Source organism: Miniopterus schreibersii (genome assembly GCF_964146895.1).
Source record: "Miniopterus schreibersii genome assembly, chromosome: 2".
Taxonomy (NCBI): domain Eukaryota; kingdom Metazoa; phylum Chordata; class Mammalia; order Chiroptera; family Miniopteridae; genus Miniopterus; species Miniopterus schreibersii.
The window spans coordinates 74,308,644-74,330,987 of record NC_138102.1 but is presented as its reverse complement, the minus strand read 5'-3'; the positions used below and the strand labels follow the sequence as shown (position 1 = coordinate 74,330,987).

Sequence of the window (22,344 nt, the reverse complement as noted above, 5' to 3'; positions counted from 1 at the left end):
GCACACGCTGCCATATCTGAGGCTTGCAGGCCCAGCCCTCTCTCGGTGAAGAGCAAAAAGAGTTCTGCTGCTTGTGAAATTCCAAGGGCCGCAATGGGGGATTTATGGAGGTACAGGGCATAAAACCCAGTGCTTTAGGTCAGTCGGTTTGTTTGCACGTGCTTTCTCTTCTACAACACTCCTTAGACTGTGGGAGCAGCAGAGAGAGGAATCAAGGCCAGCCCCTGCTGCAGTCCCAGAAGTGACCCAAGCTATGTGCGTTGTGTGGGCTGCAACCTTCCCGGCCTGCAGACCGCTGAGCCTGGGAAATTAATCTCCTTCCCCTTGGGCCAGTTTGAGATCTTGTAGAAAGTGAGCATCCTCCAATGGGGGAAATGTGAGCAAAACAAGACCAATGTGGAAATGTAGCCATGGTGAATTCTGGAAAGAGATACACTTATTGACACAATTTCAATTGCCTTGAAGTACATTTGGGCTAATTATCTTAGCAGACACTAATAAATGTGTTCCTTAGAGACACACAGTGACTGTAATAACTTAAAGATGAATATTGGATGAATGAGTTATTAGGGACTGGCCAGACTGATAACCTCCCAAGCCCAAGGGGTAGCAATTCTCTTTCTGCCTTTCCACATCTCCCCCCAAGCCTAAGGTTTTTATTAAATATGTACCCAGCGACTGGGAAAGCTTTAGAGTCAATAAAACACCTGACCCCACCTCACTTATGGGGATTTACTCAGAGCTGTCAGCAGCTTTTCAAGGCTGTGATGTAGAGAAAGAAGGAGCCACTTATTCACCCAGACATGCACCAAAGTCAGGGGTTAGCCTCCCCTAAGCCCTTGGCATGCTGTGGTACTAGTTTCAATCCTTAGCTCCCACTCTAGTCTCAGAGAAGAGCCTTCTGCCCCTAGAATCAGAGGGCTAGGCCTGCACCACTCCAGGCATGGCTGTGAATATCTTCACTGCCTCTCCTCTGGCTTTGAGGCCCTGTATCTCCCTGGGAGTGTCAGCCACAGCTACCTTTTAAGCCCAGGTGACTCTTACTCTCCCTGGATACCCAGGACCTATCGCTGTTGTGATTCTCATTCCCAACCTCCAGTGCCCCTAGTTATTGGCATCATGGGCAACCAGATCAATAGATGGTCAAATGAGCACATGTGAAAGTGAAAGAAAAGACTTTCTAGGGTTCTTAAGGCTGGTACAATATGACCATTTAATAGTGATCTGGAGACAATGGTCACATACACCATCCTCTCTCTTTTTTCTCCTTTTATGTATAGCATGCAGTGAAAGGCACAAATCTTTAGGGTATTGTTCCATGGATATACATATATATGTATATACATATCTCTATTTATATATGTAGATATATCCATGTAACTATCACCTAAATCAGGAGTTAAAATATTTCTGGCCCTCCAGAGGCTCCCTCCTGTCTCTTCCCAGTCAATATGCCCCTACAGAGAAGACCACTGTGTGAACCTCTGTCACCATTGCATGTTTTGAACTTCATAAAAATAGAATTATTAAGTATGTACTCTTCTGTGTTTAGCTTTTATTTTTTCAACATGTTTTTGAAATGTATCCATGTTGCTGTGTTTAGTAGTAGTTCAAGTTCATTATCTTGTTATACTGTGTAGCATTTCATTGTGTGACTATACCACAAAGTATCCATCCAAAGGACATTTAGGTGGTTTTTAGACTTTTGGCTATTATGAGTTAATCCTTCTATAAATATTCATGTGTATGTGTTTTTTTAATTTCATAATGTCCATTCTGATGGGTGTTGAATGTAACTATAAAGAGTATGAGATTTTGCTCTATTTGCAGGCTCACCCCAGTTTCATGGATGCTGGTGGAGGACATGAGACTCCTGGGTCAGAGATGAGGGGCAGTTTGTTACTCAGCAATAGCAGCAGCCAGAGTATTTGCATTTTTGCACTTGTTCCTTGGGACCCAATTCACACTGGGTAATACAGAGAGGGCTAGATGATGCCTGCACACACAGTAGGTTGCATTATAAAAGTTTAGGGAGTCCAAATCTTTTATAGTGGACAGTAAGATGTCTGCCCTTAGCTCTGAAGAGAAATAAGATCTCTGTGTCCCAAGGCTGTAAGAAAATCTACCTTTTGCTCCAGAGGGAGACATTGTCTCTTTATTTCAAGGCTGTTCTCTATACAAACATCCTGGAAAAGATAGTATGGAACAAAGACATTCAATGCCTTGCTTGCAAGATGGACAGAAATACAAAAGCCCAATGGAGACTTGTTTCCCAACAGGTGTATGCGCAGAAGTGGAATTGCTGAACCAAGGAGGCTGGCATATATTTAGTTTTAGTCAATACTGCCAGAAAAGTGTCACAAAATGGTTGTACCAATTTATATTCCCATTAGCAATGTATGAGGTGTCGATTGCTTCACATCCTTGCCAATACTTGGTATTGTTGATCTGTTTCATTTTTGCCATTCTGGTATGGCCATGCCTTTGTTTTTTCAGGGACTCCTCCACATACAGGACTGCTTAGATGTTATTTATAGTGATGGTTCAGATCAACATGAATATTACTACCATTACCAAATTTTCATTGGTCAACTACATATTAATAGCCATATGCCAACGGAGCAATGAGCAGTGTGTGAGGCTCTGAGGAAGTAGAAAGAAGCACAGGACAAACTTCTCTCAGGAAACACATTTTAAAGATACAGGAAGTATGAAGTGGCTTCTAAACAAGGAAAGTTGGCCTTAAGGGAAAGTGCTGCGAAGCCCTGCCACCATGGGTGAGAGACCTGAAAGACAGATGCTCACTGGAGGAGAAAGGAGTGCACTAGTGGGGGTGCTGGGAGGGCAGTGGCCAGACCTGCTCATAGGATTGCCTAAACTTTCTAGCAGCACAGCACTGGCCAAAATGCTAATAAATGACAATGATGATAATGATGTTAGTGATAGCAATCACTTCTTGAGCACCACCTATGTTCCAAGCACTAAGCTACACTCTTTACATATATTAAATTACACTGTACATTGCAGTCAGCATCTATTAGCTGGTGATAAAATGGAAATACTCAGTAAAAAGCTTTTTACTAGTGAAACATTGGTCTTGAGTGAGAGTTGTCAGGGAGCTTTAAAGGAGACTTGAAAGGGCTTTGGTATTTCTGTGATTTTGTCCAATTCCTATATGAGCCTAGAAATTATGTAGTGTGAATTTCCTTAGCTGACATCTTGATCAGCTAGCTATTAAATAACAAAATAATATAATAGTGATGATGATATCATACTATGGGCTAGGTATTATTACACAATGCACTTTGTATCTCATTCAATCCTCTCTTCAACCCTATGAGACAATTCCCATTTTATTTTTCTATTTCTTAATTTATCTTTATTGTTGAAAATATTACAGACATCCCCTTTTTTCCCCATTGACCCCTTCTACCCTGCTCCCATCCCCCACCCCAGGCTTTCACCACACTATTGTCTGTGTCCATGGGTTATGCATATATGCATATAAAGTCTTTGGTTAATCTCTTCCCACCCCCTGCCCCTTCCCTCTGAGATTCATCAGATTGTTCCATGCTTCTATGTCTCTGGATCAATTCCCATTTTCTAGATGAAAAAACTGAAGCATAGAGAGGTTATTAGTCCATAGTCTCACAGCTTTTAGTAGCAAAACCAGGATTTATATCCTAGTTTGTCTGACTTAAAAATATGTTTTCTTCCTACTTTGCTGGACTGTTTTTCCATCTCCTCTTGGTCAAAGGGCACATTTCCTATTTTTAAGGACAGGGTTATAGGAAGGTCTAATTTGCTAAAGAAAATCACTGGGAATTAAGCCTGCTGTTGGATGGTGGTCTTTTGTGTGAAATGATCTGGTCTTCTGCTCTTGACTTGGGCATGGGGATCACATGGGTCCTTGGAAGGACTCTAGGCCACAACCATATCTCTGTGTAGACAGTGTTTCCTGACAGTGAGGCCATTCCCAGCTTCACTCATCTAGGTCAGAGGCAAGTCCTCAGGTAGGAAACCAGACACACCCTGGATCAAGGACACACATGAATAAATATTGTTCTCCATTGCCTACCTAGTTCCCTACTAACACCAGCATTTCCATGGTATCAGCAATTAGAGGCTGTGAGAAATCCACCAGGTCAGAGTTGCCCAAAACTCTAATGGGGAAGTGTGGGGAGGAGGAATGGGAATAGTCAAACCAGCATTCTGGTGGCATGTATATTTCACTCAGGTCCTCTAAGCCGAAAAAGTTTAAGACCCAGAGGAATTTATCCGTTCATTCCATATTAAAAAAAAATTTTTTTTTTTTTTTGGTACTAGATACTGTTCTAGAGATAGCAGTGAACATAACCAAGTTCCTATTCCCAAGAAACTTATATTGTAGTAAGGAAGATAGTACATAGAATAATAGATGACCTAATACATATATACACACACACATACACACACACATATATGATTATATTCAGTAGCCTCCCCCCTTATCCCTGATTTCACTTTCTGTGGTTTTAGTTACCCATTGTCAACCATAGTCTGGAAATATTAAATGGGGAATTCCAGATATTTTGAGAGAGATAGAAAAATACCACAATTAGCACAATTTTAAAACATAAAGAGGCCATCAAGAGTGTTGATGCTGCTAAGGGTGTGAAAGTGCTCATGAAACAGTGATCTCAGGCAATTGATAAAGGTTAAAACAGGGAACCATTTGGGGGTATGGAATGGATTAATTCAATTTACATTATTTCTAATGGGGAAAAAATGATAAATCACTTCTCAAACAGGCTTCTGGAAGGAATTAAATTCAAGAACTGAGGTTCCACTGGTATAGGAAAAGCATAGTATATATAGGGCTCATTACTATCGGAGGTTTCAGGTATCCAGTGGGGGTCTTAGAACATATCCCTGGTAGATAAAGAGAGACTACTTTAGTACTGATAGATGCTATGAAGTGAAATAAAGCAGGGTATGGGGAGAGGCTTTTTTTTTTTTTTAATAAGTAAGTGAAGGACAGTCTCAGACTGAAGGTAATTACAGAACAGAGATGGGAATAAAGTGTGAGAATGAGTCATGTGGGCACCTGGTAGTGTTCTAAGCAGAGGAAACTGACAGTGCAAAGGCCTTATGGCAGGTGTAGACAGCATGCTCAAAGAATAGCAAGTGGTCAGTGTGCTTAGAACAGAGTGAGCGAGGGAGTGAGGGAGTGTGGGTAAAAAAACAAAACAAAACAAGGTCAGAGAATTAGCCGGGGGGCCAGAGTATGTTGGTTCTTAATGGTCATCATAGGGCATTTGGGTTTCATTCTGAATGTGTGGAAAACCATTAAAATATTTAGTGAGAAAAGGCAAGACTGGACAGAGGAAGACTCATGTACTGTATTAGTTTCTTAAGGCTGCCATACAAATTACCACAAACTTGGTGCCTCAAAATAACAGAAATTTATTCTCACATAGTTTTAGAGGCCAAAGTTCCAAAACCAAGGTGTTGGTATGTGCATATCCCCTTTGAAGGTTGTAGGGGAGGATTCTTCCTTGTTGCTTCTTGTTCTGGTGGCTCCCAGCATTCCTTGGCTTATGGGCACATCACTCCATTGTCTACCACTGTCTTCGCATGGCCTTTTCCTCAGTGTCTGTGTCTCCTCCTCTTCTGTCTCTTTTAGAACACTTGTCATTGGGTTTAGGGCCTATCTGGATAATCCAGGAGGCTAATCATAGTAGTCAAGAAAAGTGATGAGAATGACTTGCTCTTGGTGGTCACAGTCAGATGCTGAGACGTGGTTAGATTGTGTTGGGGTGACAAGTCAATAAGAAACTCATTTATTCAGCCCATCCATAATATTTCTTGGGTACCTACCATGTTCCAAACACTGCTGATACTGATGATACAGTGGGGAAGAAACAGATGTAATGCTCATCCACCTGGAGCTCACATCGTGGTCCAGCAGGAAAAATGGACATTGAATTAGTGTGTTTGCATATTATAAAGGAAATATATAACAGACATACCTGACCTAGTCAGAGTAAGAAACACCCCAGGAGGAGTACGATTTAGCCAGGCCACAGTGTGCTCTTGGGGTAGGGAATAGAAAGGGTAGAGAGTTCTGATAGAGAGAGCAGAATTTGTGGAGTTCCTGGTGATGATGTCCTTAAAGAACCAGACAAACAAAGATGGCCTGAGGCCTTGGGTAACCTGGCCATCAGAATGTCTCAGACTATCCAGGACACACCTCTGCCCATGCATAGCTTGCTAACACATCTGCTTCTGAAATTTGTATTTGCATATGTAACTATTTTTAGCAAACCACTGCCTCTCTAAGGTTACAGCACTGACTCCTACCATAGTGATCCTTGTTATTGAGCAATACTGTTAACCACAACCTGAGGTTGTCCAGATTGGCTGATGTTGTGCTCCCAGCACTCTAGGAACACCTCCTTCAAGTACTGCCACCCCAAACCTGCAGTCCTGAAGTCATCCTGCAAAGATGATCATAGTTAATGCATCTTCAGTTAATTAAATTTTAAGCTTCAAACTGCTCACATAGTCACTTGGTTTCACTTAACAATTGCAGATATAAAAATTTGACTACACAGAAAGTTGCTTTTAAGAAAAAAATCTTTCATCTACAAGATTCATAAAACTTATTAGCATGCTCAAAACCTCGTGGATGAAATGAAAGGCAGAGCCAAAGAGTAAATGAAAATGGTGCAGCATCCCTCTGACTGTGTGGTTCCACTGCAGACCTCCCCCTCATATTTGCAGGGCTCAAGGCAAAAGTGCAAGTGGAAGTCCATATACTGTATGTCTAAATACTTACAAGTAAAAATCAAGGTAAGAGACTCTTAAAATATGTTCTACCTTCTTACCTTAAAAATGATCCCTTCATAATGATCTGGATGGTGACAGCCCCCATCCAATGACATGTTTCACTTTCTTCCAAATGAGGCAAAATCCTACACTATGATGAACCTCATGCAAAGGCAACTGGACATTGTAGGCCACACATCCAAGCTCTGCTCACAGCCCCTCAAAATAGTTACCCATTGACCGTACCTCATGTCTAATGGTTCACCTTCTGGATATTGGATCCCAGGAACAGCATGGGCTATGGGAAACTGACTCAGAGACATTGTGTAGGAAATTCCAAGACCTGGGATATCTGGAATATGGTGTCTAGAAGGGCCAGTTCAGGGGCCTTATCTGGGTGGGCACAACCCATTAGCACCTCATCTCATGGGAAGGGGTATAGCTGGAGGAAGGCTGGTTGATGTTACTTCCTGGTGATTGTTAACAGGAAATGAATAAAGAAGTATGGGTGCATCAAGCCTTTTGTTGGGTCAATGGTCCTGCTACATGTGGGAAGGGAAAGTGAGTCTAGATCAATCTAGGAGGTAGACAAATTTTCTGGGCTGATCCAACAGATTGAGCATCCCAAACAACTTGTAAGAAGCCATCTGCTATTGATAAAGGGAATACCTGAGGCTTAGCGTAATCTCTGTAACAAGTAAAAGCAAAGAAAGTACCTCTCTGACATGAAAAGTTTCTTCTTCAAACCTTTTACTTGACTTCCTATGATGGCAACTGAGCACGCATCTGCAACTTTTCTTAGTCAGAGCCCAATGAATATTCTATGTTTTATCACTGTTGGGCTCTGGGTAAGGAGCTGCCAGGAAACCTTCCTGATGAGCCCACAGCCTTGGACTGACATGGGCACGCACACAAACACACACACACACTCCTATAGAAGCCAAGAAAGAAAGAGCCTCCAACTAAACACAGCCTTTCCATGGATATGGTCCAGAACAAGGTTCCATCTATAAATCATTCATTCATTCATTCATTCACTCAGGCAACAAATATTTAGCAAGAGTCTACTAGACCTCAGAGACTGCAAAGTGCTGAATTTGCCCATCACTAAACTAGGCACTAGGAAAACTGAATACAGCCCCTGCCCTCCATGATTTTCATCCTAGTTGAAAAGAGAAAGCCATGAATTCGTGTTTACTAGTCATTTTCAATATGAGTTGAAATAAGTAGTGAATTGTATGGACAGATCTTCACTGCTGCTTGACTCATAGGGCAGGGAGGGAGGCAGGCAGCATCCCTGTCTTACAGGGGCTGATGGGCTCAAACAGACAACACCAGTTAGGACTATGGTTGACCCACCTGAAATGAACTAGCATGATCCTCAAAGATGAAGCTGTCACTAGTGTGTCGAAGAGTGTTGCAAATATGTGTCATGCATTGGTTGTATGTTGAGCACTGTACTAGCAGTGGGATTATGTGAACAATGAGTCCCTATCCTGAAGGTGCTCAACAGGCAGGAAACTATTCATGTGTAAGTCAGCCAACATTGGGCAGCCAAGGACCAGGATCCAGGAACTAAAGAAGGACCTTGGGAGCTCAAGGACTGAGTCATAGTTTTTGTTTTCACAATGTCACCCACATATTCCTTCCCAGCCCCTCACATAGCCAGGGACTATATTTATAAGGTGACCAGCTTGATCAGGAGGGCTGGTGTCTGTGTAGACATCTGTATGGACCCCTTTTTACAGTTTTTTACCCATGGACCTTGTTTTTAAAAAAGTTTTGTCCCCCCAAATTTTTATTTTTCTCTTTTACCACTAATACTCATTTCCCTCTTTTCTAATTAGTTAATACATATTTGACCCAAAACTCAAGGCTCCTGTGTATTTGCCAACCAATATCTCCTTGTTCAGTTCACATAATTTTGATCAGCAGTAAAGAACTGTGTATGCAGTGATACATCAGAGGCAAGATTTTGATACCCTTAGAGATGACATGAGACCAACATAAGTCCTTGACTTAATGGACAGATACATCAATACTTAGGGAATAAGCTTCTGGGCCCATCCCTAGAGGAAAGAATCTCTCTGAAATAGTTTAAGCAATCTTCATAGCTTGGAAAACTATGAATTTCATCACAGAGAAATTTCTAGCACCTATTATGCTGATTAACAAACTACTAACTACACTCTAGGCAAAAAAAAAAAAAAGTCTACTGGATGTGAGGGCAATCTAGCTGCTATATCTGTCACCTACTGATTGTCAGGGTTGATTCCACTGATCTGGCTGATGAAGTGGGTGTCCATTTCCTTCCCTAACTGCCCCATGTGTGTCCCTCACCAAGCTGTGTGCTTGGTGGAAGAAGATGACCTTCCCACGAGAAGAGAGGACCGTTCTTCTTCAGTCAAGGGTATCAGTAGCTGCACTCCCCTACTAGAACCTCCAAACAAGCTCTAAAGGTCCATTTGTAGAAGGTAGGACAGTGAAGCTTCCAAGATTCCAGACATATCCAAAAGAGGCATTGCATGTGGCAGTCTGCCTTTCTTTAAAAAATAAAAAAAATAAACTTACACCAATGAAACCCTCAGTGGAAATGTTAATTAGCAGCATCTGGTGTGGATCAGAAATATGGATGCTAATTGAGGCAATTGTCGTTGTTATCTCTGGAGTGTGGCCTTTTCAATAAAATGTTAGGTGATCACCTCAAAGTGTAAATTCCTGATTAGGGAATTGACAGCCCCTAGAGTGTAGGTTAAAAGTGTACACATTTCTATCACATTCTCTCCACTAAAGCAGTTTAAAGAAAATTATAGACATCATCACACTGTCTACATGAAGACCTCATCCATCTGTGAACCAAGTATAACTAAGTCTGGGGGAAACGAGCATAATATACACTTTCTAAGGAGGATGTCCTATCCCAGGTGATAAAAACACCATTGTTGTTTCCTATCTCAATGTAACTTATTTCTTAACTGTTTGGAAGCTTTTCAGAGTCCTCCTGGGTTTTGTGGGCACATGTACAGTCATGCTACATTTTGAGAAAGAGAGGTGGGGAGCCTCTCCACTGTTGCCCACTCCAGAAAAGTGGAGTGGGCAACACTCAGCCTTCAGCCTTAACTGTTCTTCCCAGAAACATTGAGGATTTTTCTAACATTGCTGAGTGGGACCTGGGAGCTGTTACAATTATTCTCTCTTCTTAGTCAACCTGATTCCCAACTTGGTTCAGGCCTGACTTTATCCCACTTACTCTGCCCTGAAATATCACTGCACACATCTGCTCTGTCTCTCTGTGTGTGAATGTATCCATAGCATCACTGCCTTTCACCCAGCACTGGAAACCCCAGTTAATTAACTCTCACAAATAAGGGCCCAAGCAAACTCAGAGCAAATACCTTTCCTTTGAAACTGGGCACAAAGTCCTCCTTCAGCTGAAATGTATTAGCATGGCCATGTTCCCAGAAACAAGTTGAAGGGCAAAGTCTTCCTCTAAGTACAGGGAACAGACGCTGGAGAAAAGGTCACATGATTTTCCAGGGCAGGTTTCTCCTTTGGACGCCAGGATTTGGAGGGATAGCCATTACCAACCACGGGAGTGTGGCTGATCAAATTAAGAAAGTGTTTTTAAATTCAATTACAGCCTCAGTGGAAATGGTCTCACTAATGCTTGGGAAAAGAATTATATGCAGTCCATAAAGCCCAACATTTTTAAACCCAATTTTGCACAATATTCTAAAGGTTAATTCAAGACCTTTCTTCCAAGTGGGAAGTTAAATACAGCCAATGGAAGGAAAGCATCTGTGGACTGACTGGGGTTTATCAGTCTGTAAGAGTTCATTAGTTTTAATTAGCATAATCACTAATGTTGCACTAACAGTTTAGTGAAGGAAAGTAATTACTCACACATCCACTGTATTAGATGGAAAGATTAGAATTCATTTTCCAAAACGATTAGCATTTTGCCAATTAAAAGAATTCCTTCTCCCTGCCAGCAGCCCTGTGACCTCTCTCATCCAAAGATCCTTTAAATGAAACATATTTAGCATCAGAAAATGGAGCAGGAAGAAATGAAGAATAATGCTGTTTTTATTCTTCATGCCTTCCTGGGGCACCACAAGCACATGGTCCTCCATGCGTTCGTAATGTCTCATTCTATTTGCAGTCATTCATTTCTGTCACTTTAGATTACAACCCCGGCTGCTTTGTTAAACCCTGCAGCAATTAACAAAGGAAAAGGCTAGTGGAAGTTGAGGCCACAAGGAAGCAATAGGAGAGTCTAGGCGCAATGACTATTGCTAGGATCCAATAGCTGGGCTAGTGTGGGGACTTGGCGACTGGCCCCTTCCTGAGCTCCAGCTTAGAACAGTTTCTGCTGGTACTGCCTGCAGGAGCTCCCTAAAGCATGAAGTTGTATCTCTTGGGCCCCTCTATTGACTTCTACTGGGCCTGGATGCCACCTTGGTGCCTCACCTCAGCTTACAAGTCTTGGGCAATACAGTCTGACTGTTCTCCAGCACCATGGCCTCCATCTACTAGCCACTTGCAACTTGTCGTTTCTTAACTATCCCTTATTCTTTTATACCTGGCTCCTTCTAACCTGCTATTCACCTTGTCAGCAAACCTTTTGCCTATTCTGTTAGAGCATCCATCCTGCACACTTTGCCCAGTGTAAATATCACTTTGTACTAACTAGAACAGCTACCTCCCCCATTTGTAGTGTCAGATCCCCCACTGCATCCTGCATTTTTGCATTTTATTATATTATACATAATTATAGTGAACTACTGAAGCACGAACAAGAATCTTTCGGCATTCTCAGCCTGTTGCATATTGTTGGTAGTGTATATTCCTTTGTTGAATGGCTTAGTGAATTGTAAGTGGGAATTTTACCCTTCCCACCCCCTCCATCAGCCTCATCAAATCTTAGCCTAGGAGGGCTAGCCCGGTCAGATAACATCACAGAGGAAAGAATGGAGACATTTGCATACAGGTGGGCATTCCCTCTCCACCCGTGCACCTCACCCAGCACCACTTCCAAAGGGAGCCTACCCTTGCTGAGTGCATCTCTGGGCTCTGATTGGGTTCGGTTAATGGCAAACCCTGGCAAGAGTTTGGGGGCAGAGAAGAGAGATCAAGGTATTTCTTTCCCACCTTTTTGATTTCACATCTCTGATGTTAGCTACACAGAATAGGATGGAAAAGATGGAAAAGTATCTGGAAAAGGACATGTTGACAATAACTTGCCCAGAGATCGTTTCTGAGATGGGAATTTCAGAATGTTTGTTGTCATGGGTCAGCTTTGGGACAGGAGGCCCCAGGTCAAGTTCACTGTTGAGGTCTCCAGACCCTCATGTTGGCCTGTTCTCAGCCCAGAGTACCCCCCAGGTGCAAAACTCAGTAGACCAAGAGAGACACAAGCAGGCATGGACTGAGGCAGAAGGCTGCCAAGTCTTTACCCAAAAGCACATCTGAATGCAAATGCCATCTTTTTTTTAATTCTTTTTTTTTAAAATATATCTTTATTGATTTCAGAGAGAGGAAAGGAGAGGGAGAGAGAGAGATAGAAACATCAATGATGAGAGAGTCATTGATCGAGCCCACAACCCGGGCATGTGCCCTGACTGGGAATCGAACCCCAATAGCCTGGATACTAGGTCGACGCTCAACTGTTGAGCCAGGCCCGACCGGGCACAAATGCCATCTTGATGTGATACTTGATGTGGTTTTAAAGCTGTTTGACAGGCATTATTTCATTTGATTCCCTAATAACCCTCTGAGATAAATGTTTTGCTGATGGCTGAAACTGACTTAATCAACACTGCTGGACAAGTAAACTGAAACAAACCAGAGTCTGCTGACATCCAGACTGTGATCTTCCTAGTCTATGATTTATACCACCTTTAACTGATCTGGGCTCCATTCCCAGCTGCACCACTTGTAAACTGTGTGACTTTGGTCATGTGACTCAGCCTCTCTGTATATCAGTTTCTTCATCAATAAGACAAACACAATATGTTTCTTTCATGATTGTTGTAAAGACTGAGAGAGAGGGACTTCTCAGAGGCTGGGAGAGGAGACTATGTTTGGGGCTTTCCGTGAGAAGCCAAGATGAGATCTGGTTGAGCTCAGCAGAAGAGGCTGACCTTCTGCAAGACCTGAGACTGGAGGAAGGACCTGGGATGGTCCTTCATACCTGGCCAATGGAGTGTGTGAGCCCTGGACTTGTACAATCCCAACGAATAGGAAGAACTCCCCAACCCCAACCCTCACTCATTGACTAAATGATACATGCCACCAGCAGGTAGGTAGGAACTAAGCCAGATTTTTATTTATTTTTATTATTATTATTTTTTTATAGTAGGAAATGACCACAGCCAACACAACAATAGTCGTCCAGTGCGAATGAATCAAAATTATACCTATTTTTTTGTCAGATTGGCAAAAAATATATGTTTTGGTGTGCTGCAGAATATTAGTAATTAGTTAATGTGTGCCATGAGATGAAAAAGGTTGAAAATCACTAATATAAGTTACAAAGTGTTCCCTCCGATAATTCGAATGTCCACTTGGCTCCATAAATAATTCAACAATATTGTTAACTATATTCCCTATTCTTTCTTTATTTTTTGTAGGGTTTTTTAGTTGATGTTAGATGGAGAGGAAAGGAGAGGGAGTAAGAGAGAGAAACATTGATTGGTTGCCTCCTGTACACACCCTGACCGGGTATCAAACCCACAACCTGGGCATGTGCCCTGACTGGGAATTGAACCAGCAACCTTTCAATGCATGCAACAACGCTCAACCAAGCCACATCGGCCAGGGCTATATTCCCTATTCTTTACCTTACACCCCCCTGCCTGTTTTGTAACCATTTAGGTCTTCTTAATTCCATCACTTATTTTACCCCACCCCCCAACACTTCTCTCTGGCATCCATAAGTTTGTTCTCTGTATCTATAAATCTGTTTCAATTTTGTGTGCTCATTTATTTTGTTCTTTAGATTCCACATGTAAGTGATATCATATGGTATTTGTCTTTCTCTGTCTGGCAGAACTAAGCCAGATTTAATTTTATTTTTTCTAAAAAAGGAAATTGATCTTTTCTATGAAAAATTAAATGTAATAATTATGCAAATAATACCTACTTTCCACAGTACCTAATATTTAGTAAATGCTGCATACTGGTTTCCTTCCCTATATTTAACACTAATGGGTAAGTGTTAGCAGGATTCTGGGACACAGCCTGTTCCTTCATGGGCTGGTGGGTGTTCAGGTTGGGCGACAGCAGAATGCTCAGTAGCTGCCATCCAGAGACAGGCAGGAGCTACTGTAGCTCACTCTCTGGGTCTGTGGCATTCGCAGAGGGAGACGCAGAAACTGGCAGCTGGGCCAACAACTTGAGAACAGAGCTAGTCTGGCCCCCACTTGCCTGCAGGTCACCTCCACCACCAGGGTGACATCCCATCCGCCGTGTGTGTGTGTGTGTGTGTGTGTGTGTGTGTGTGTGTGTGTGTGTGTGTCCACTGCATGCCCTAATGAAAGGGAAGTTAGCCAGACCTCAGCTATTAGCCACACTCTGAGCCCAGGGAGACAGAAACTCTGGCAGCAGTGGTGGTGAGTGTGAAAGAGACCTTTGCCCTCTCCTCTATACAGCAAAGTCAGGTTAGGAGGCAAGTGCCCAAAAGCACCTGAAGTCTAGAAAGGACTTGGGGAGGTAGGGTGGAAGGGACACTCCCTCCCTGAGGGCAGCCCAGAGCAAGGCTGCCATGTGATGGCCTCCTGCCTGGGGCACTGCAGAGCTGCTGCCTCCACTGAACAGCCTAGATCCTGCAGGCTAATTAATAATAATAATAAAATTAAAAAAAGAACTCAAGGTATGGAGGAGGGAGCTGGAGGAGGGAATAATAACTGGGAAGGGGGTGGATGCTGCTGTGCTCAGAGTTAGGAGGTGTGAAAATGAGTCCCAGTCTTTCAATTATCAGCTTTGTAACCTCAGGCACATTACTACAGGAAGCCTGTTTCTTCATCTGAAAAATATGAATCACAGTCCTTGTGTCATAAGGAGGACCCTTGTGAAAACCACAATTATTATACACATACTCATGTCTGTATACCCACGCCAAGAAACATGGTATTTATTTTGCTCGTGGCTGTACTCCTAGCACCCTCAGGGTCTGGCCATAGCAAGTGCTCAATAAATGTTTACTGATACCTGATCAGAAGGTACCATCACAGCTCCTGGTGTTTTTAAGGGCATTTGTGGGGACACTGCTATGAGGAACAAAACCTTAGGAGAGTCTCAGGGTGGAGACTGCCTGGTGATGAGGCTCTGGGAAGCTGCTCCAGAGCAGTGAGCCTGGCTCAGAGCAGAAATGTGCCTGGTGGGACAAAGTCCCAGGAGTCCCAGGTGAAGTTTCCTCTCTGGGAACCTTGGCTCTATTGCATATAACCAGTTCTGTGTCCCACCAGTTGCCTTAGAATCCATGAAAAGGTCACTCAAAACAGCACAAGCCCTGACAGCACTGAAAAGACAAATGGGCACTTACTAAAATTGTGTTTTAAAAATAACAGCAATGATAAAATAGGGAGGAATAATCCATTGACCTCCAGTGCCTGCATTTAAATATGGACTGTATCAAAAAAGAAAAAAAAATTTTTTTTTAGTTCTATACAACTAATGGCCATCATACTGCGTGTTCAGGGAGAAATTTCCTATTTGTTTGAGTATCTTATTAAAGAATCAGAAAGGCATAAATATTGCATTTTCTTGGACTGAGTTTGCAGAATCTGAACCACCCAAAGCATTCACTGTGTCTCTCATTTTTCTTTTTAGACTTCGAAAAAATGTTCCATTAGATTTGGAAAATCTCTTCTTATAGAATTTTTTGAAAGACCTTCTAATTTTTAATTGGGTAAATTTAGGTTCTGAAATGAAATGACAGAAAGGATTTACAATGTTTCAGCATCTAAATTTGGCAAAACATTCAAAACAATTTTGTCTCAAAAATATTTGTCAAAACAGGTAATAACAAGTGTTGGCAAGAATTCAGAGAAATTGGAACCTTCATACATGCTGATGGGAGTGTAAAATGGTGCTGCCACTTTGGAAACAGTCCAGCAATTCTCATTTTTTAAGAAATAAAGTTTTCTCTACCTTCACTGAAGACACTGCTTTTAACACTTTAAACACCAAGGGAGTCTCAGCCAGGCTGGGAGATTGACCTCACCCCCACTAACATTCTTCTCTTTGTCCTACAGTATGTGTCCAACTGTCGCACCGTCACTCAGAGTGCGCCAGAGCAAAGCAGCCGTCCCCATCATCACCTCAGCCACCACCACCGCCACCACCGTTCCCACCACCACCTCCGCCACCATGCCCACCCTCACCACCTTCACCACCAAGAGGCAGAGCTGCATGCCACTCAGGTGACACCCTGCATGTGCCCCTTGTTCTCCTGCCAGTGGGAAGGCCACCTGGAGGTGGTGGTGCCCCACCTGCGGCAGATGCACAGGGTGGATATCCTTCAGGGAGCTGAGATAGTCTTCCTGGCCACGGACATGCACCTGCCTGCCCCTGCTGACTGGATCATCATGCACTCTTGCCTCGGCCACCACTTTCTGCTGGTGCTTAGGAAACAGGAGAGGCACGAAGGGCATCCCCAGTTCTTTGCCACTATGATGTTGATTGGGACCCCCACCCAGGCCGACTGCTTCACCTACCGCCTGGAGCTCAACAGAAACCATCGGCGTCTCAAATGGGAGGCCACCCCCAGGTCTGTCCTTGAGTGTGTGGACTCGGTGATCACTGACGGAGACTGTCTTATCCTCAACACCTCGCTGGCCCAGCTCTTCTCTGACAATGGCAGCCTTGCCATTGGAATTGCTATCACTGCAACGGAGGTCTGCTCCTCAGAAGCCCAGATGTGAAGCAAGAGGCCACCAGAGGCTCACACACAGCAGCCCCTCCACCAAGAAACTGCCTGTGCCCTTTGGATCTCCAAATTCCAGGACTCCGCACTCCTTTTTGTTCTCCTTCCCTCCCTCCTTTTCTTTCTTCTTCCCTTCTTTCTTTTCTTTTTTGTCTCAGGTACTCGGTGGTATCTAGTATTTGTCTGCCTTGGACATTATATTATGTAAACATCCTGTGATTCAAGATCTTTGTGTGATGTTTGTCCTGATTAGTTGGAATAGTTTTATAGAACATTTTAAATTAGACTCAATCAGAATGGTTATTAGCCACAACCCTCAATTCCCTTCTCCCTGGCTTTCAAAATGAGCAAAAGCCACCGCGACCACAAAGCAGACTGTTGGGGTTGAAAATAGACTTGGTATCCAAACTGTTTCTTCCTTCTCTTTTCAGTCTATTTCAGGGCAAGCTAACTCTGAAGTGTGTGAGAACAGCATGTTGGGAAGGGGCCCTGGCCAGCTCAGAGATACGTTTCAGACCAAGAACCAACTCTGGCACCTTCCCAGGAACCTTAGGGTCAGAGCTCTGCTGCTGGATGTAAGGAGATGGTGTCTCTTTGGAAGGCCAGGGCACCAGGCTGAAGGCGCCACCACACAATGAGCCTCTGGTTGATCCCAGGGTTCAGGGAAGGGGGCAGACATTGAACCCTCTTTGGGCAGGTTGCCGTGGGCTTGCTCGCAGCCTGTGCCATCTTTTCCTGCTCTGGAATCAAAGTCCTCACATTTTTGGTGCTTTCTTGAGAATCTCTTTTGCCTTCCTTTGAGCAAGTAATACAAAATGATGGGAAAGATGTGGGGAAAGAGAAGCAGCTGAAAAAACAAAGGATAAAATTAATCTCCCACCTCTGGGAGGGTGTTTTCTCCTCAGAGAGTTTTATTATCAAATTATAAATCCATCAATCTAGTATGGAGCACTTTTGTATCATGCAAAGAACCCACTGTGCTCTTGGTACCTTATAAACCAGAACCAGGACTCACCATCACACATAAGGAACTTGGAGTCTGTGCCCAGGTCCTCTGACCTGGAGGACTGAAGCAGTGCCTCATCCACCGGGGAGGGTCCTCTGTCCTTTCTTTACTTTCTAAAGTGCTCCAAGGGCCCCATTCAGTACACATATGTTATCGCTGGTCAAGTATGCACTTGGCACCCTGTTGCAGTGTGAATGAAAATCATGTTGCCTCTACATACATGGCTTTCTCTTATTTAGTTGTCAGAACAATTTGTCAACATCTGTGGAAATCTCTCATATATTTGAAGAAAATAGCATGTTTAGTCAACGTTGTCTCTTCTGTTCAAGGTTGAATATCTGTAAGCTTCCTCATAGGCCCTCTTCTCCCTCCTCTTTGTCATTTTTGTTCTCCCCTTGGCCACTCTTCAGTTGCTGAAGAAGCATGGCACCCAGGCCCCACACAGTGCTCATTAGAACTGAGTGGGCTTTTCGCCAACCAAATATTTATCTCTGCTCCAATCCCTCAACCCAGCCACCTTGGCTGGATCCTGGCAGGCCTCCAACTGAGTACTTAGTTTCAGGCAGTTTGCCCTGGCTGGCCATTAGCAGTCTTTAACCCACCAAAAATAATCAACCCTAAAACACAACACCCTTCCCTTAGTGACCAGGTAATCCTCTAGCCACCTGTGCCACCAACCCACACCCTAAGCACCAAAGGGTGGTGCCAATCAATAGAAGATTTAGTAACTAAGCCTCCTCTAGTCACACAGTGATTACTGGGACCCTGGGGCTGAGGTTTTCTTCTGTTACAGCCTTAAGGGGGCCAATAAGTATTGTGTCACTGACAGAGGCAAATGTCAGGTTGCAACCTCCTTTCTCTTAACACAGTCAGAACATCCCACCAGGGCACCAGCTTTACCCCTCAGGCCACATGAATGGTCAGGAACAAGCTGGGGCCAGTTACTCAGCATTGGGAGAGACTGTCTCACCTGGCCCCTTGCTTTATCTCTAGGCTCTCACCTGGAAACTAAGGCCTCCTTGCCTGCAAGTCTGTTCCCTCTGGAAGCCACAGTTCCTCCCCTGGTTTCTGGTACTCAACCACTTTAATAGCATTTGTGTAGTATCAGGTGCCCAGATAAATAAACAAAAACCTCAATAAGAACATAATTAGTGTCCACAGAGCTTTGGGACTCCCTCAAACATCACCTCTGCCTTCTTGTGCCAAGTTACCTGAGCCAAACCGGGAGTAACTTCACACTATTGTTATTGCTCACAAGACTATTATGAATAAGTGATCCTAGAAAGGAACTGATAGTTTTAGTACCTGGAAAACTTTAGAATAAAGAGTAAAAATGTGTTATTTTTGTCCATCTATGGTACTGCCAAGAAGGCCTTCTCTCCATATTCACATGTTAAGAATGGAAGCAAAAGGAGCCAACTGAAAACAATGAATAAGGACAGAGATTGGTACCAACAAAGCACATTGCATTGAGCTCTTCATTGCAAAGCGTTCCCTCATTTGAGTCTCAGGTTAATCTTCATCAGCATCCTCAATATACTAAAAATTCAAAGTTCAAAGACATGAAATGACCTTTCCAAAGTCACACATCAAGTGGTTGGGACCATGACTAGAACCCGGTAAAGGAACCTCAAACTTGGCTTTCCTTTAATAGGAAGACTGACCCAAAATATTCAGCAATGTTCCCACCTCATCGGTGGACTGTGGGCCTGAGGGTCAGCTGGGTCTTGGTCTTGGGATACTTGGGGAAGCAGGGAAAGAGGTTTGCCTTTAGAGACATCTCAGCTTGAAGAACTGGTGAACCTGGAAGAGGGAGCAGGGAGGAGGCATGTGGGAACCCTCATGTATCCCATCACTTACTCCAGGCTCCTCATTCTTAGATTTCCCAGAGTCTGTCCTGTGCAGAGCCCTGGGACCTGGTTGCCTCATTTCCATCCAGGTGCTGATTTAATGACTCACCCTCTAAGGAGCATTTGAATTTTAAAAGTAGGCCTAGGGAGACAGCAGCACTTAACAGCAAGAAGTAAGTTACCAGTAATTGAACTTTAGGCATCTGTGAGGACAATTTTTTCAAAAGGTGTGGGGAGAAGGACATTTCTGCCCCTGCTGCTGACCCTACATAAATGGTTGTTGCAGAAATGAAGATCAGGCCACACAAAGAAGATTGTCTTCTGCATGATCTTGCATCTGAGATAGATCCCATCACTACAGCTACTGTGGACATTTTAGAAATAGATCAGGTTAATAATGATAATACTTATGGCTACCATTTATTGAGGGTTTACTATGTGACCCAGTGGGCCAACTGCTTAGAGTATATTATTATCTCATTTAATTCGCATAACAACCTTATGAAGCAAGTACATTATTGTACTCACAAGAAATCTAAGCTAAGAGAGGTTAAACACTTGTTTAAGGTCGCACAGCTGGCAAATGGTAGAGCTGGGCCTGAAACCCAGCATGTCTAGCTCCAATGTCCAGTCTTCTGACCAATATCAACTATGTCATTTCAATAAATTCATGAACCCAAAGCTCAAAAGGATCAATCTTAAGTCTGAATGGCATAGACGCCTTTTAGTACTTTAGTACTAAATATGTCCTTTTATTTCTCCCTTTCTCTTTTCCCAGACCAAGACAGAATGATGTGCTAAAGGTGGCTTGTATACCAGTTGTTAAATTTTTAAATTTGAGAAACAAATGTTAAACACAGCCATTATTAAAAAGTAAACTACATAAATTTAGAATTAAATAAGTTATAAAACAAAGATAATACTCAAAACTCATCACTTCCTATTTCACTACTTTTTTATTTTCTGTGCTCTAGAGGTTATTTTCATCTATCATATCTGTATGGTGAACATACTATATAATGACGCCCTACAGCACATCTCCCAACTCTATGTTTAGTGACATAGCTTGAAATTGACCATGATTTCAAGGAAATTGGCAAGTGCTATAGACTAGACTTCTTCCTCTCAGAGAGCCAGTCATTAAAGAGTAGCCAGCACACTAGTACCTAGAAGTCTCTAATACACACAGTGGGGTGGGGACTTTAAATGGAGACTTTAGGAAGATCATAGTGGCCACACTGACAGGGACACAGTTGATAACCAAGCCAGTGAAACAGCAAATTGTTGATAAAATACAAACTGTTCTAGAGAAGATACTCTGAGGCTTCTAAGCTGTTTCAAGAACATTCCCTGCCCTACTCCTGACCCTTCTCTATTGCTGTTAGTGTGGCAAATTTTATCTGATGACTTTCATAGAAAAATCATGGCTCCACAAACCAGCCTATTGGCCACCCCAATCCAAAAAGTAAAACCAAGCTCTACAACACTGGCATCCCCTGTTACTTGTTCTTATAGGTCATCTTTCTTATCTTTACATGTAGACCAAAACCCAATCTAAAGAAATATTTTACTTTGAAATGAAAGATTGAAAATATCCAACACATGAGAAGGGCACAGAGAGCAGTGGTTTCAAACTCCATATAAAATGGGTGACCACAAAAGTAGGACCCTTACATAGCACAAAGTTGAGGGGGCAGAATGGGAGTGAGTCAAGAGAAGAGTCACATGTAGAACAGAGCCCAGCACTTACCTTGCTACTCTGGCTACTTCACTTCATTGCAATCAGACAAGGACCCTGTTCACAGTTCATAGCCTACTGAGAGCAATACTTTTTCTAAATTAAGAGCATGGTTCCACTAGGATAAAAGTCACAGGAAACTGTAGGCTGAGTTCCTTGAAGCAGGTGAAATCTCCAAGCTCAAAAGTGAATCAGTTATTCTGATGCCAGTGGTTTCGATGTAAGACATAAAAGAGGTGAAGCTTGTTGAAGTTTCCACTTGGATCCAATTTCAGCTATAAATATATTAAAGTTCAGCTATAAATAACATCAAGAATAAGAGCAGAGTCTCCTAGTAGATTGTTAAACCATCAGGTTATTTGTTCAAAATTTTCCTTTGAAAATTGGTTGAGTTCTCTGTTGTGTTAAACTGGAGAATGGCCAGTCAAGAAAAATAATGAAAAGAGGTCCAAGAGATGAGTTGTAGATAAGCATTGATTTCTCCCCCCTCTCCCACCCCACCCTAAATCAGGCTGTCACATGGGTTACCTACATGGGTTAGAGTTTGCCTTTTCCTATATTGTATGAAAATATTTTACCTTGAATGCTGTACTATAAATACTCCCCTCCCTTTTCTATCCTTTCTTTTTAAGGTATCGAAATAAAGAGAAAGGTAATCGAGAATCGTTTTATCAGCCTAAATTGATGTATATACAATTTCTAGGCTTTCTTATGCTGTTAAAGACAAGAAGCAAACTGAGAATGGTACTTTCTCTCTACCCTGTCTCCCATGTAAAACATCATTAAATTGCATTTGATATCGTTTCCTTGAACCCTTTGGAGTTGTTCTATGTTATTGTTGGGGGTTTGTTCTCCCCACAGGCTACTGTGCAACATGAGGGAATAGAAATGAAACACTACGAGGGAAAGTACAATTATCAGAAATTTGCCGGCTGCCACATTTGACTGATGTTTCATTATCTTCCTCCCCTTTTCATTTTTGCCTCCACTTTAAAGTTATAATTGAATGTAG

General features: G+C 42.8%; 1 protein-coding gene across 2 annotated transcripts in view; it reads left to right on the top strand.

The window, feature by feature from the left end:
* The window catches only part of SIAH3 (siah E3 ubiquitin protein ligase family member 3), a 71,639-nt gene extending 49,497 nt beyond the window's left edge, over nucleotides 1–22,142 (top strand). The window contains exon 2 of one of the 2 annotated variants that reach the window (XM_081128548.1): nucleotides 16,068–22,142. In XM_081128548.1, coding sequence (XP_080984674.1) covers nucleotides 16,068–16,736 — 669 coding nt within the window. In that variant the 3' untranslated portion in view covers nucleotides 16,737–22,142. The remainder of the gene's footprint in view (nucleotides 1–16,067) is intronic. The other variant, XM_081128549.1, reaches the window with a different exon arrangement.
* The last annotated feature ends 202 nt before the right edge of the window (nucleotides 22,143–22,344 follow it).